At 39.5% G+C, this 16,582-nt stretch overlaps 1 protein-coding gene across 4 annotated transcripts; it reads right to left on the bottom strand.

Annotated features, from left to right (window-relative positions):
• Positions 1-667: 667 nt before the first annotated feature.
• On the bottom strand, positions 668-16,444 carry mbd1b (methyl-CpG binding domain protein 1b). Of its 4 annotated transcripts, none has more exons than XM_044348751.1 (17): positions 16,142-16,444; positions 14,950-15,522; positions 14,373-14,513; positions 13,726-13,867; positions 13,349-13,635; positions 13,103-13,185; positions 12,943-12,983; positions 9,654-9,794; positions 9,459-9,563; positions 9,024-9,044; positions 8,823-8,915; positions 6,522-6,683; positions 6,245-6,400; positions 6,047-6,127; positions 5,875-5,955; positions 4,274-4,372; positions 668-3,399 (listed from the first exon to the last, which is right to left on the bottom strand). In XM_044348751.1, exons 2-17 carry the CDS (start codon positions 15,315-15,317, stop codon positions 2,929-2,931), a joined length of 2,472 nt encoding a protein of 823 aa, XP_044204686.1. In that variant the 5' UTR covers positions 15,318-15,522; positions 16,142-16,444; the 3' UTR covers positions 668-2,928. The 4 variants fall into 4 exon arrangements, with proteins under 4 accessions (XP_044204686.1, XP_044204684.1, XP_044204687.1 ...); XM_044348749.1 differs by having other exon boundaries at positions 6,245-6,421; positions 16,142-16,442; XM_044348752.1 differs by having other exon boundaries at positions 6,245-6,421; positions 9,483-9,563; positions 16,142-16,441.
• Positions 16,445-16,582: the final 138 nt, after the last annotated feature.

Raw genomic sequence — 16,582 nt, 5'->3', positions numbered from 1 at the left:
AACTGTCACAAATCTGCAGCAGATATATGAATACATTTATTAAATCAAATATTTAAAAAAAATCCATTTTAAACAGTACTTGTTAGCTATAAAAATACAACTCTTTCTGTCAGCCATGCTAATATACAATATACACACTTACAGTAGTTGAACATATGAAACCAGGTATAGCATGCCAACACTTAGATAAAATAAATCACAACAGTCTTAATAGCGCTCAACTCTATGTTGAACGTGTTATAGGTTGAAGTGGACATTTGTTTTCTTTTTAAGAAGGAAACGTATTATTCTACATTACAAGCTATACTGTTAAATGCAGTAAGAATCATCATCAGAGATGTTTGACGTTAAAAACACAGACCATATCACATCAGGTTCAAATTAAGACATAATTGTGTTTCCCATTGAAATAATGCATAATAATAAAACCTATAATTCATCCAACACCTAGTTCACTCTGACAGTGACTGAAACATTATCTGACTCAGTGTACTGTTGCCTCATCATCTCTTTGTTAGTCACCCTAACAAAGGATGAAATAGCTGGATAAACCCATGAAGTAGCAGCTATATGCTAATATGTTTGGCCCACCAGGGAATATAAAAGCATACATTCTTCTCAGGAGTCTTTGAGATGTATTAAGTCCATCAGACGTATTTGACAAATATTATAAAGGAGTCAGCAAGAAAAGTTTATTTTCACACTGCCTTCAAAAAGACAGACAGGAAATATGGAAAACCTTTCATGTCAATTCTGTAAATATGTTTGAATTCAAAGACTAAATAACAGCAGGTTCTAAAAGAAAAATTAACTGCCCCCAAACATTTCAAAATGTGCACAGTTACTTGAGGAAACCATGATAATAAAAATAAATCATTTATGCTAAGGATACATAAACTTTCACATTGTTAAAATCACAGGATTGCAATGGAGAAGGGACGGGCCAAAAAAGTTTATTTTTAAATTTACATAGTTCAATTTTAAAAATCCATCAAAAGATTTAAAATACATTAAATACTGAGAATAATGCTAGTCTAGAAGATAAACGGAGGGACATGTTTTAAGAAGGTTTCACACACTTTTACCAGCTTAATAAATAGTGTCATCTGTAAAATGACTTTTGGCTACAAAACCAGTTTTATTTGAGGATATCACTAAAAAAAAAAAAAAAAAAAAAACATTCATACTAAAGGTATTCTGGTTTCTGCGTGGTAAAATGTCAGCACATGTTCAATCTGCCGATCTAAACCAGCTCATGTCCTGTCTGCATCAGCCCAAAAATTTTGATGAATGTGGAAAAGACAAAAATACTAAAGACTAAAATAACGTCCTAGCAAGATTAACGTTCAATGAATCTCATGATTTCAAATGGCACAACAGATTTACAACATTAATCACAACGGTTGTAAAAATGAACCCAACCTTTTCACATTATACTGTTTTGTTTTGTCGTATTGTCAGAGTTTCAGAGCCCTGCGGTTTGGACTGACTGGTACACTGCAAGACAACATTGTTGTTGTAGCTTTGACTTTATGTTTGGGGTTGTTGTCTGGAAAATAAACTTTCATGCTGAGTATAGTGACTTTCTGCTTATGTGTAGTGTTTGTCTTACACCAAACATAGCTTTTAGCATAATGGTTAAAAACCTCAATTTTGTTCCCTTCAGACCACAGAGCTTACTAACACTTACATTCTTACACTTTGTTTTAGTCGCCCACGTCTTCTGGCGATCACTTCCTCAGACGTCTACAGTTTTTTTTAACAGTGGATTTGCCTCACTGACATAAAGCTGCAACTGTTGAAGCAACAGTTGTTTTCTGAATACCGTCTCATAACTCACCATGGAGCCATAGATCATCATGATTGACCTTCATGCTCCGTATGATGTTCAGTGTTCTTGTATCCGTCTCAGTTGGTACTATTCACTAACTCTGTTGTACACATGTTAACGGGTGATCTCTATTCAACATACAGTGTCATTTACTAATAATTTAGGTGCATCATAATAAATGGGGTGAATATTTGGGCAGTCACTTATTGTGTTTTACAGTTGTACTTAATTTGGTCAATTTGTAGATATTTATCTTTACCTTATCAGTTTTCACATGAAGTGAGATTCAATATTGAAAAGCATTTTTTTTTTTTTTTTTTTAAATTGAAAAAAATCTAAAGTGGAGGTAAATCCATGTAATGAAATCAGAGTCTAATATCAAAAAAGTACATTTCAAAGTCTCCTTTTTCAATTCTTTTTGCATATACTGGAAAACACAATCATTTAGAACTTTAAACATTAAGTCGGAGCCAGTAATGCACAGATAAATATCAAAACCTTTGATGAATCAATAAAATCAATAATTTTCTATAAAATGGAAAAGGGGGACAAGATGCAAATGAACTTCAACAAAAACATGCTGGCCAGCTCGTTATCTTATACAGAATACGGATGCATGATAACATTGTTAACATGGGATTAAAGGATAAGCAGGTTCATTGCTAATAATGTTATTTTTGGGCTGAAAGATCCAATTTGGGGAGGGTTATCGATTCCTCAAGTAAGAGTGTGGATCAACCGACAGCACATTAACCACACAGCATGATAACAGATTTGACCTCTACCCGTCACACTGTCCAAACTCTGATATAACAGTCATGACACAAGAAAAAAAAACAACAAAAAAACAGAAGACATCTGAGAAAGAAACGCACCTGGATTATAATGTCACAGCTCCTGGAATGCCTTTGGTGATTCTTCAGATAAACAAATCATACTAATACAGTCCAGAGGTAAATCTGTAAAGTGTCTTATGTTATCACCAAAAGAAAATCAGAAACCAAAATGAACTAAATGGCACAGAGTTGTACCATAGGACTGGTGGTCTCCAATATGGTCGTAGATTTTTGTTCTGTTTCTGCAGAAGTTAAAAGTTCTCATCCTCGCAGCATTCTGCAGTTAAAACAGATACTCACGTTTTTCTTAACCAAGAAATCACATGTTGACGCCCGCTCTAGTGTGATTGGGTCTTTATTAGATAACGGCTCTTTGGGGGGCAGGCCTTGGCACACCACGTACTTCTCCAGACCCAAAAGCAGATTCACCACTTCAGTCACCGAGGTCAAGCGTGCCGGGTAGTCGTCGTACAGCGGGTGGGTGGGGAGCAGCGGCTGCTTTTGGACGGTGACCTGATAGCAGAAGCCGGGGTCGATCAACACTATGGTGTCGGCCATGTTGGACTGTTTAGCACACTGGATAAGCTGCAGCTGCGGGCCCTCCACCATTATGGCATACCATAGGATTGGCAGTACAGAGGAACGTAAAGACTTAAGCAGTTTCATTAGGTGGTTTTCAATGTCCGCACCAGTCCCGGCTGGATTATCAGCTAAACTGAAGATCTGCGTAATCTGCAGAGATAAAAAATAAACACACAAGTTTAGCATTGTGTGTGGTTATCCAGACAATTAATATAAATACATTTTGTGAATGAAGACACTACACACTCATCATTAGGGATGGATATCCTGAGGATTTTATCATTACTACTACTACTACTACTTATCAATACTCCTTATCTGTCTGGTTCTTTATCGATACTTTTATCGGTTCTTTTTCATTACGCAAAAATTGCTTTTTTAAAATACATTATTTTAAAAACTAATAATTTTTTATAAATAATATAAAACATATTATTTTAAAAAGAATACATGGGGGCTGGTTTGAAGAGGGGGGGGGGGCTGTCGTCTCAGCCAGTAGCTAGGTTTACAAGAATTTGACTAGTTTTAAGATGCGTTAAAAACTAAGCTGAACAGTTAGGCTACATACAGAGAGCTTTGGTTTTAGCTTGTTCTTAACAATTCACTATTAGCCTAACCAGCAAGCGGTGGTTGTGTAAAACATGCTGAGTTAATAACTACAGACTTATTTTTATAACGATAAAGAGTGTTACCTTGACTTGACGAGGTCAAGACAGTTGGATTTTTAGTTTCAGTATCTTAGCTGGGAGGCTGCACCACTGAGGACGTAGGTACAGCAGCCACTTTGCTAAAACAATCAAACATGCTGTGCTGCTTCAATTTTATAGAATGTTGTATTTGTGTTTCGTGAGATTGCTGGTGTGACCCCCTTTACACGGCGCAGTCACGCAACGTCAAACGTAATCACCTGACGCCAGCAGCTTCATCAGCACTGTTTGTCCAGGAGCTTATCAATATTTCAGTACTGACCAGTCAGGAACCAGTACTAATTTAGTAACGGTTCTTGGTACCCATCCCTACTCACCATAGGCAACTCTTCTTCATCTTCCTCTTCGTCTTCAACATGCCTTTGACCATCTCTGCCTACAAATGATTTGTCTCCATCCCATCTGCTTAGCTGGTCCTGGATTGACAAAGTTGAACTCATGAGCTTAACTATTAACTGCAACTACTGTCAGTCAAATGTCAATCTGTAACTCATATGCAATCAAAATTATCCAATCTGAAAAAAAATAAATAAAAAAAAAACGAAATTGAATCATCGTTTCTCCTATGATAGTACAAGAACCCCCGCCAGGCCCCCCTAAAAATTTTAATGGCAAAAATAACGCCAAATATCCATTCATTCGGAAATTAATAGCTTTTGTCTGTGCAGCGCTGTACCAAAACATGAGTTAACCTCTGTGTCGTTGCCTAGGAAACCGTTGGAAGTAACTCTTTTTAAGAAATAGGGAATTGCGTAATGTGTCTGCATGGCGATTGAGTGGTTGAGTGAGAGAGCGAGCAGCAGAAAAGTGATGGTGAATGTGAGTGGAGCAGAGGAAAAAGGAGTAGTAAGTAGCAGTAAGTTGTCAATCTGGCAGTAAATGTACAGTACAGACTACAGCGTTTCAGTTAATAAATGCTGCAGCTTCTCAAGACCAAGAAAAAGTCACATCTGTTATTTCCCCAAGTGCTGGAAAAAAATAGCAACAATGGGTTAACCTGACCCGAAGACACTAAACAGAGAAACAGAGAACGGAGAAATGTGTGGCTGCTGAGTTCACTCTGTCCCGTATCATCCAACACAGCATTCAAGACATTGAACATGACACAAGTATGACTGAAGCTAAATTTGTGCACCATTAGTAGTTGCAACATAAGTGACATTATGAGGCCTCATTCACTGACAGTCTGTACTTGCACAATGACCTAAACAGTAGTAACTGTGCTGCAGCACTCCACTGTAATCCAGTAAGACACTGCAGCTGTGTAATTGTAACAAGCTGGTGCAAAATTTGCCCTTCTGCCTACTACACTGACTGAATGCTAAAGCGTTGATGATGTGTCCAGATATTTTCATCTGTTCAAGTGACCACATGAGCAAACTGAAGGACAGCCAAGAACAGACGAGTGACAAGTAGAGAGCACAAACAGCTTGGCAGCGATATGCTTCCTTTATAAGGAGATCAAATTAACTTCACCCCCAAGACAGTCAAGAGTAGGGGGGGGGGGGTTACTCCTACTTGAGAATAGGGTGAGAAGCAGCAGAAAATTGACAACTCATCACATGCGTGCACACCCGTAACAAACTCAGTAATCGACCTCGAATTAAATGCTTGGAGGTGCAGGTGTGAGACTATACACTGGTCAACCTGGTCAAACAGAGTTGGATCCAGGCCTGGATTCACTGAGGACAGCCAGAGCCAAAGGCCAAATAACAGCATGACAACAGATATATAAGGAAACAGACAAGCAAAAGGCTCATGTGACATGGCTTAATGTCAAAGAAAAAAAAAAAAAACAAGTCAGGAGGAGTGTTGCTTTCCATCCTGGTTTTCAAAGCACAGATTGACAACCACCAGAAACAACGTGTGCAAATTTGCAACATCCCTAAAATGAAAAGCAGGAAGAACGTAAACTTACTAGATGGGAGTTGTTATGGTTGCCGATGTGAGGGACTCTGTCAGGCAGCCCATTTCGCACTCCAAAATCTGAATGATTTAACTGTTGAAACACAGCGTTCAGTTGACGTTCAGTTTGGTGAGATGAGTTTTGAGGCGAACAAGAACATGTAGATAAGAATCTATTTTCACACCTGCATAGATGATTGGTGGTTTCTCAAGTTCATCTCATAAGCGAGTTTACTACCGCCGGCAGGTTCGGAGCTCCAATTCATCTGCAACGACAAAATATAAGCAAAGTAAGAAGAAAAGAACAAATCAAGTTTCAGAATTATCAACTGTGATGTTAAAAACATATTTTTTGTTAAACTCAAAAGGCACTGGCAACTCACTTGTAAGTTAATGTCATCATCTTCATTGTCAGTGAAGTCCATGCCAAGTTGTGCTCCTTTGTTTTTCTTTAAACCTGACTTTCGACTGTATGTGTAGTGAGGCCTTGGCCTGCCTGGCAATAGTGGATTATCTGCCCCATAGTCACCTTGTCCCATCTGGAAGGGTAGCAAGTGTCTCTGCCGAATACAAGCATTGACACATTTCAAACAGACGCTATTACATCAGTACCACAAGATACAGCAAATAGATTAAAAATTTGGCCCAGCAGTGTCCCACCATTGCCTGTCTCTGACACTGACGTAGACGACACTTCTGTCTCTTTTTGTTGCTACCTCCGAACTTGGGTTTGTCTATACAGAAATCACACGTGCCGCAGTCTTTCCTGCAGAGACAGGCTTTGCATTCCCCACAGGAACGCCGCTTCCGCTTCTTATGCCACTGAAAACAAAGAAGAGGAGAATTTAGCAAAAACATGAAGACATAATGTGACAATTAAGTGAACAAATCAGCAATAATTAGACCATTTTGTCAACTATTAATTAGAGGAAAAGGGCATATATATGAACTCTAAACCTTTTTAAATAAGCCTGAAAAAAAATGAATCAAATTACAATTATAAAAGAAAGATGGAGCTATGCAACTACTTAAATACTGCTAGTGGAAACATTTATGTGGATAACAGATGATGAACAAGAAATCTCTTTTGACAAACCACACACAACCATGTAGAAAAACATATAATCTCTCAAGAGACTTGATAACCACATGACACCATATTATATGCACTACTTGTCCTGCACCCTTTCCTAAAAGGTGTCCTTTTATAGACCTTGCCAGAGAAAACTCTGCCTCTGCTGTGAGTGGCCAACATTGTTCCAACTAGAAACTGTATCCAGCCATACCTTAGCAAAACTATGACCAAACTGGGCATACAATCATAGAGCAGATTTGGTTTTAGGGCTGCAACTAACATTTATTTTTTTTAATCGATTAATCTGCTGATAATTTTCTCAAATAATCGTTTTATCTGTTGTTTTGAGAAAAAAAAGGCTTTCTTAGAAAAATTTTGTCTGATCAACAGTCCAGAATCAAAAGTGAGTTAGTTTACATTATTCATTTCTAATTAACATTGTGGGTGTATGTGATGTGCTGTTGTGTGTAGCTTTGTATTTTGTATAGTGTGTTCTTTGTGGGGTTTTTTGTTTGTTTTGTTTTGGTTTTTTTGTTTGTTTTGGGTTTTTTTTTTGCTTTGTACTGTTTGTTGTTGTGCTGTTGGATGTTTTGATTGTGGGGGACTACGGATGCAAATTAGCTTTGAGCTAACTCTGGTGCAGTGCATCTTTAATATTTAAAACTGCACACTGTCCCAATCAATAAATCAAATCAAATCAAACATATTCATTTTACTATCATGTATGACACAGAAAAGCTTCACATTTGAGGAGGATCCTAACATTTGAGAAGCCACAACTAGAAAATATCTGGCATTATTGCTTTCAAAGTAAATAAAATGATTATTTGATTATCAAAATAGCTGCCAATTAATTTTCTGTCGATTAACTGACTGATTAATTGCCTAATCTTTGCAGCTCTATTTGGTTACAGACATTTTGTTTCTGCTTTTCCCACTGTGAAAACTTGATACCACAGGAGTGCACAGTGGGGATGCATGATATTGGATTTTTTGCCAATATCCGACACACTGATATTTTCGAACTCATTTTGGCTGATTGCTGATGCTGAAATATACACATATTTTTTTCCACCTGGCTGAGCAGACTATTACACACGCAGTCATAGATTTTACTAAGTATGATCAAGAATATATGATGGAAGAACTTAGGAAGACTGGAGTTCAGGAGCTCAGCATTAAAACTTTAATGAACCTGCCAAGTGGGTTGAGCAGTAGAGTTTTCTTTGAGGTTATTAGACAGACAGGATTAATGTGTAGGATTTAATCTCTGGCCCACACTTTGGAGCAGAAGGTGAATACACCTAATACGCTGGTTGCCAACCGCCGTTATAAACTTAGAAGAAGGAAAAGGAGTTTTTTTTCAAACAGAGTGGTGCATCTTGTCAGCCGAGGTGTTTCCTATCTATGCAGCCGAACACAGCAGCTCATTCACAGACTGTTTCACCTTGACAGTCCCGGTGCTTCGTCTGTAAGCTCTTCTTCACTCAGCTGCCCGACAGACCTGCTGCTTCTTCCTATTTTAACCTGAATAATGAACTGGGGCTCAGTGCTCCGGTTGGATCCACGGAGAGCCGGGCTAGCTGGGAGTGGAGCCTGCGGAGGAAGCACCGGGACCGTCAGGATGAAACAGTTCACGGAGGGAAGCACAGCCAGGTGGTGAGAGAGAAGGCGACCAATCAACCTGTCATATCGGTAAGAAATGTTCATTTCGGGCCAATATTTCATTTTTAAGCCTTTATCGGCCGATACTGATGACATGCCGATATTATCGTGCATTCTTAGTGCACAGTAACTGACATGAGCTCAAGTGGACAACAGCTGTGAAGGACTGCTCTGGATTGCTTTATGTCACCCGGTCTCTATGGAAGAAGAAAAACACTCACATCATCATCGTCATCGGTTGACATGTCTTCGTCGTCATCTACGTCCACGTTAACTGAGAAGTTCTCAGTGTCACTGCTTTTGAGACTCGGGTGCTGTGGGAGTGAAAAAACATAATGTGACAATGGAAACATTTAAAACATTCTTTAGAGAAAAAAAAAGATTTTTTTTAATTTGGTAAATTATTTGATGATGACTATTACCTGTGAGTCCGTAATTTCACTCTGCAAAATAAATTACTTATTAGAACTCAGTGAATCAATCACATGAATCATTTCATGTCAAAGCCATAATTCATGATTTGTGTCCACATTGCAATTACAAACTGTGTGATACATTGTTGAAAGTCTACAATTCGGTATAACTGAGACCAAGTCTGAACCTGACTGTAAACCTTCAGAAAAACAGAATATTCTTGGCCTATAGTGGGTGTATTTGAAAGATTTGTGCATCTATAATCACAGCCAGCAATCACCATTGACTTAACAACTAAGCAGTGGAACTTTACTTTAAATTTGCCACATTATAGCCAGTTTTACACATGAAGTTCAACAAGAACCAATGAAAATCTACAGAAGCCTTTGAAATCAGTACATGGAGATTTTGACCCCCCCAGCAAGCATCTTAAAAAAACGTACTTTGATTACACATGTTTTCATCACCTGGAAACTCATGCTGTCATCAAATGTTTCAGGAATGTCATTATGAGGTCTCTGGTGCAGGAAGCCTCCACTTCCAGGGCCCTAATGTAACAAACAGAACCAAAAGAGAAATTTAGAAGACATTTTTCTATTTAACAATAAACAACAAAATAAACAAGTGTTGTAGCTTACCTTGCGAATAGGACATATACACCTGCGTTTCCGGCATATTCGTTTTCGGGTCTCAGGGCTCTGCAGTCCATGCTTGCAGTTGGCACATTGTCCACAATTAACTGTATTATGGCATCCAACACACTGCCCACAAGGAATCCACTACAGTAGACATAAACAAGAAAAAAAAAAAAAAAAATCACCCTTTTCAGTTGGATAAGAAACAGCAAAACATCAGATGAACTAATCTTTATCACCTCATTATGTATCTTTGTCCAGATGTTTCTTTGTTGTTATCAAACAAGGGTTATGATGACCTTAAGAAGAACAAAGCTGGCCTGCATTACAGTAGCAGAAGTTACTAAATGTGAAGATGACAATTGATATATATATATATATATATATATATAGATAGAGATAGATAGATAGATATAGATATATAGATATAGATATATATATATATATATAGATTGACAAGTTTTCTTTTCTAATATAGCACCAAGGTTTACAGCACGCACCATCCCTACAATAATTAAATAAAATATTTATTTATTGTTAACTCGTTTGTAACAAACAGTTATCTTTTTAATATGTAGACTAAATAACATCAGACCTTATCTCCTTATTGACAAGACCTCGTCTCCCCATTGAGAGACGCTGTGCGCATTAACCCACGAAGCACAGCGGCGTAACTTCATTGATTATTTACATCTCCAGACACGCTGTCAGGATCAGTCAGGATCTAATGTTAATTAAAGTCCTGTGTTCTTCTACACATACAAAAAGGTCAGCTGTTACACACACAGTCCAGGTTCATACAGTGCAATTGTTTGAAGTAAAGCAGCCATCCTGACGAATCCTGAAGCTCTATTATGTCGAGCAGCACAGCAAAACTAATTATTGTAGTTATCAACTTGACAGGACAGAGGAAACTATCCAGGGGAAACAGAATTAAATGTTTAGCTTCTGAAATATTTTTTTAGACAGAAGCGAAAAACAAGTTATTTTCTGGTTTTGGATTAATTTCTATTCCAATTGCTGATTTGAAGATGGAAAACTAGTTAGGGGAGCAGGAAAAAACAGGGGGTGGATTTTGTTTGTTTTTTTTAATTCACATGCATTTGTTTATCCTGTTATCAAACAAGTTGAACAGAGCTTTGGATGGAGGGTACATGGACCGGGAGGCAGCATCGCACTTCCCCTGCCTAGTCTGCCGGAAAACAGAGGACGTCAGTTGAGTAGGCGGTCCTTCAGTGTCGCCCAGGACACATTGCGTTCACACTGCTAAAAGAATGTGCCCACATGTGGCCCAGACCACCTCCGAATGTGGTCTGAGTGATCGGATCTCAACACGTCTTGGATGCATTCAGACCTGCATTTAGAGCTGACCACCAGAGCTGTGATCGGATCACTCAACATGCCAGGCGTAGACAGGGCCTCAGACCACATTCAGAGGTGATCTAGCCCGCATATGGACACATTCTTTTAGCAGTGTGTATGCGATGTGGTCTTGGGCCATACTCATACATACATACTCATTTGCGCACAAACTGTTTGTGTTTGTGTTATTTACCTAATTCATGTGCACTTGTTTCATTTCAACTCAGTGTGAGAGTCTCTACTGTGTTTTGTGCTAATTTATGGTGGCGCTAGTTTCTCTCCTCTGCTCTCTGTGTTTCACCGAGGGCAGGGCTCAGCCCCTCCGGCTTCACACACACACACACAGAGTGGAGCAGAGGAGAGACAGACAACTACACTTGTTACGTTACTGTAAGTGCAATTAAAGCTCTGTGAGTAAAAAGCCAAGAGTAATTTATTAACGTAACACGCTGTCTGATTTCCATTTGGGCAGAAGAGTTCTGATTTTGCCCACACGCCAAGGTCTTTGCAAACTACCACTTCTTTTAATTTCCAGCCAAGTAGGCAAAGGAACAACAAACACATTTGGTTTATGCAAAAGGTAATGATGTGTTTATTTGCATATAGAACAGGGAAGTGAGATCTGATAACAAGCGCTCACTAAGATGCATGTGGAGACGCATTCTAATGCTCTAATGCCAGGTGTGAAATGATGTACTAAGGGCTGTTCACTTGTGATCAGATCACCCAAGATGCATGTTAATGCCAGGTGTGTACAGGGCCCCTGTATGTGTATGTGTGTGTGTGTGTGTGTGGAGCTCAGCCCCACCCTCCTGCCAACAGTCACAGACCACAGACAGAGAGCAGAGGAGAGAGATGGAGAGCGTGTGTGCGTGTGGTTTGCGTTAGTTGTGATTATTATGTGCAATGTCAAATTTGAGCAGTTAGCCGCAGCGCTGCACCGCTGGTGAAAGCATACACGGGAAACACTGCGCTTTGCAAACATTAAATATTTGTTTAACTGTTTATTTTACAAGGGCATTTAAAAGCCCCTGTCATCCCAATTCCAAGGGCAATTTTACATTTTTTTAGGGGCATTTTGCCCCAAGCCCCAATTAATTTCCAAACTACAATCCTTGCAGCATGATAACGCTTTCACACAGCCCAGAGTGATCAAACGTTCTGCCAGTTTCAACAATGAAACTCCATCATATTAACAGGATATTCACACACTGTGTCTGAACCCATGGATTCATTATGGTACTGGCCCGAACATAAGACAATAATTTATTCTGGAAATGACGTTTGAAGAAACTGGGGGGCCTCTTTTATTCAAGGACTAGACAATACATGTTAACATTCAACATTCTTGTTGAATGGAGAGTGCACCAGTGTAACAACCTGCTCCTACAGAGAGTGATGTATTATGGGTTTTTTGTGACCTTAATGTTGCGATGTTGCAATGTTACAATGTTACAATGTTGCAATCTTGCAGAAGAAATAAATGTACTTTTACAGATGATGAGGAGCTCAAAAAGATTTTTAAAAAGTCTGAAAAAAGTTCACTGCTGGAGAAAATAATTTTGACCGTTTCCAACAACCTGACAGGAGAGAATGTGGTTGTGTGACTGATAGACAAGCTGCATAAATCTGCTCTTATGGTATTATTTCACTTTCACAAGAGGAAAAGCTTTGAGGAGGACTCTCTTCTCCTTGGATCAACAGTATCTCAGTGAACCTGTCCCAACAAGATGTTAAAGTGTGTTGAAATTTTCAAAAAGTCTTTTTTTCCAAAAACAGGTGTTGGAAAGGGGGTCATCTTATATTCCGGGCAGTCTTACATTCAGGCCAGTGCAATATCGTGTTACTGATAAGTGCCACGTGGACAACATGCTAAAACTTTGGCTAGTTCACATAGCTAAAATGCAGCTATTGACAGACAATGTTTTACCTTTCTAAAACGAATCATCGGATGTTCTTTTGTCTTTGAGGCTGTTGGAATTAAAAAGAAATAAACAACATGGGATTAGGAAAACTGTAACCCAACCCTCAATCAATGCCATGATTTTTTTTCTGTTTCTTTAGAATCATGACACTGCACACTCACGTACCCCAACAGGTGGGACAGGAGGGCCTCTTTCTTTGCTTGTCGTACCATGTCCCTGTGAAGGAAATACCACATCTGGCACAGATCCTGTGGAGAAACATGATCATTTTCAGTCCATCTGCATGTATCAGCGACTCACAAATAAAACCCTTCTGAGTGAGTGGAAATGCTCATGCGTTGTAAATTACCATTGACAAGTTTTAGTGAAAAAGCTCATTGATTGACATATGAACTGAAGTTCATGACTCACAGAGTGCTGTCCTCTGACCCGATTTCTCCATTTATGGAGGGGAGCGGGATCGATCTGGATGATGAGGGAAGGGGAAGTTTAATTTTATCTTCGTGTACTGCATCCTTATTGCAAGCACCATGGTTTGGAGTTCCCATTGTACTCTGCATGGAGAAACTTGTTTGGTTGGAGTGGATGGTTTTGAGGCTCTGGCTTGGAGTGAGCCTGTGGTGGGAGTCTGGAGTGTCCGCCCCTTCTCCTCTCTCCATCCAGCTGGACTCCGAGGAAGAACGCTCTCGTATCTTTCTCTAACAGATAAGAACATGAGTGTAACTAATTGTAGGACACCTTAAATGGTTAAAGTTCTGATGTTTTATCATGATAAAAGAGGCCAATACCTTCGCTCTGTTTCGAACTCTTGTTGGTGGTGCTTCGCCATTGTAGAACTTCCCTGTTTTATATTCAAATGTTGACAAGTCAAGAACTCCCTCCAGCACTGACGCCAGCTCTACTCTGCTTCTCAGTCGATCACCACGTGGACTGTGAAGGAGAAAAAAAAACAATTACAACTACAAAGAGCTGAATGACAAACCAAAATTTAGCCACACTCAACCTAATTTCACTGATGTCAGAAAAGAATTTAATCTTTTATCTTTTAGCACAGTATAATGCAATGTTGCATTGTCCCTTAGTCCTCATCATGATTAGAAGATAAAATTTTACCATTTTGTAAATGTTTTACCAATTTATAAAAATATTAAAATGTACAGTTATTTTGATAGTGATTTTTGATTGACACATTGCACAGCCCTAGATTACACACTGTTGTGTGAATACTAATTACTAAAAAGGTGCACAAGAAGCAGTTGCAAGAGGAATAAAAGAGTAAAGGAGTGGCAGAAAGTGGTTAAAAAGCAGTAAAATCTCAGCCATTAATATTCAGAAGATTGTTGAGCACCAGGTAGGTATATGATAAAATATGTTCTGCCCCCTGAATTAAAAGCAACTGTACAGTGGGATAATTTTTCAACAGGAGAGGACTTACCTCAGGTAATAAACATCCTTCTGGCCAATGCTTGAACCTGAGCGCCGGACAACTTCTTTGCGTTTCCAACCCTCTCCAAGTACAGGCCACTCCACCCATCCCTCATCAGGATGTGATCGCTTACGGCGAGGAATGTGAAGCCTGAAATAAGAAGAGATAATGTTACTGTGACATGTTAGAAATGCATACAAAAGTATTTCACATAGCACAAACAAGACACATTCAAGAAACGGTTAGCTATTTTGTGTAAATATTTATTTTCTTTCAAAAGAGGGAGGCAAATTTGCCTAGAGGTTTAAGATAAGCTGATTCTTTCAGCCACAATTGAAACAAACAGCAAGACATTTAAACGCCCTCTGATTTATCACTGGCAGGTCCTGTGAATATCACTGTTTACACTTTAAGACAGATATGTTGTAAAACAAATAACATTCACAATATATTAATATATAATATACTGCGCATTATCAGATTTTGCTACAAGATATATGGGCTCTGCAGACAAGCAACATGTTGGAGAAACTGTGACAGCGTTTCAGTATTAATACATGACAGAAAACAACATTATTCAACCTACTGATAAATCTTTTTGAAGGCCTTCTCACTGCCCGCCACGCTCTCACTCCTTTCACTCTCTCCTGCTAGGCTTTCCACCTCTGGATCATTGTTACCCGTGCTATTGACATCATCATCCTCCTCAAGGGGCTCAAACCAGTCAACAGGAGGCTCACCACCAATGGCCTTAGCCTCCTCCTTTGTCTCTTCTGGGACAGGATCTGACTTGGGGGTTTCCTCTGCATCGATAGTGTCTGAAGGTGTCGATTGATCCTGTGCTGATGCTGCCTCTGAGGTGTTTTCTGCCTCACTAGGGGTCTTCTCTGTGTTTTGTCCCACATCTTCTTCCACGGGCTCTCTGCCAGGGCTCTGCACTGGTTCCTTGTCCATTGATGCACCAGTTTAAACTACAAACAATCCAACGCGTTTTTCCAGGAGGCAACCAAGATATCCTTTCCAATCAGTCTTGCATCCCATTTAAAGCGGTGTATTTTCCACACAGTCCGGGGATTTAGCCGCTTGACCTCGGCCTGTGATGTCTGGGCAGGTGAACCGTGAGAATAGTTGGCAGCTGTTCAGGTTGTCATGGCAGAACCTAGAAAAAGGATGTTGTTAACACACAGATTAAACACGACATATGTCTAGTGCAATTTACCTAGCTCGATATGTTACTGTCGGTTTTACAACGTTACTTGATAGCTATGACTTCACGAGCAGACATTCCCTTATAGTTAGCACAGTATTACAAAGTATTTGCAACGCGAATTAATTTGGCTGACGAGGAGTATTTCCCAGTCTTGAAGATGTTATCTAGCTGCCACAAGGACGTAGCTACCGTTTATCCATGGTTGATTAGCTAACACTGGGATGTAGCAACTGTTAGCTACACTAGCTAAGCTAACCTCAACTGGTGAAAGTGCTCACATTCTCTGATATGGTGCTGATTATCTCTTAATACACAGTTTAGCGACATGCCGCATAATATCACCAGTGCAATGCCAGTACTTAAATAAGGACCGTAAGTAAGGTGAGCTGGAGTAGAAACACTGAGACTAAAAACGGTAACGGTAGTAACGTTAGCTTCCGTTAGCTGTAGCGTTCCTTCATGGTTACTATAACGTTACACATTTACTCCTCTGGGTTGAGAGCTGTGTATCACCACCACTCTACAAATGTTTGCTGTTAGGCAGGGCCGACAAAATACATGCACACACCTTTAGAGTAATATTCCTCAGATGCTCGGCACTCCAGTCACTATACACATCACTTCCATTTACAAGGTAGGGCTAACGTTGCTAACTACGAATCGAGGCTACACCAAAGATGCAAATCCGCCTGACTCCGCCTACAGACATTAAACACCCATAGATCCTGTTCATTGATAGATGTTAACATACGCTACACGTTGACGAACTGCGGAAGTAGTTAATAACATAATAACATGATACATTTTGTCAGAAGGGAAAGGTAAAAAGAGAATTAATGGACTGCATAGTAATATTAGAGTATGGAAGTGAAGGCGTAAAGGGGTGATTCCTCTGTTCCCGCCTCATCTTTCTCCTTTAACTGTGCTGCATTCACGGGTTATTAGAAAGACATGTAAGCGCACCTAACCGCTGGGAGTGCGGTGTTTCTCCTGGATCCTGGGTTGCCTG

Source organism: Thunnus albacares, chromosome 4, assembly GCF_914725855.1.
Source record: "Thunnus albacares chromosome 4, fThuAlb1.1, whole genome shotgun sequence".
NCBI lineage: Eukaryota > Metazoa > Chordata > Actinopteri > Scombriformes > Scombridae > Thunnus > Thunnus albacares.
This window is presented reverse-complemented; position numbering and strand designations above follow the sequence as displayed.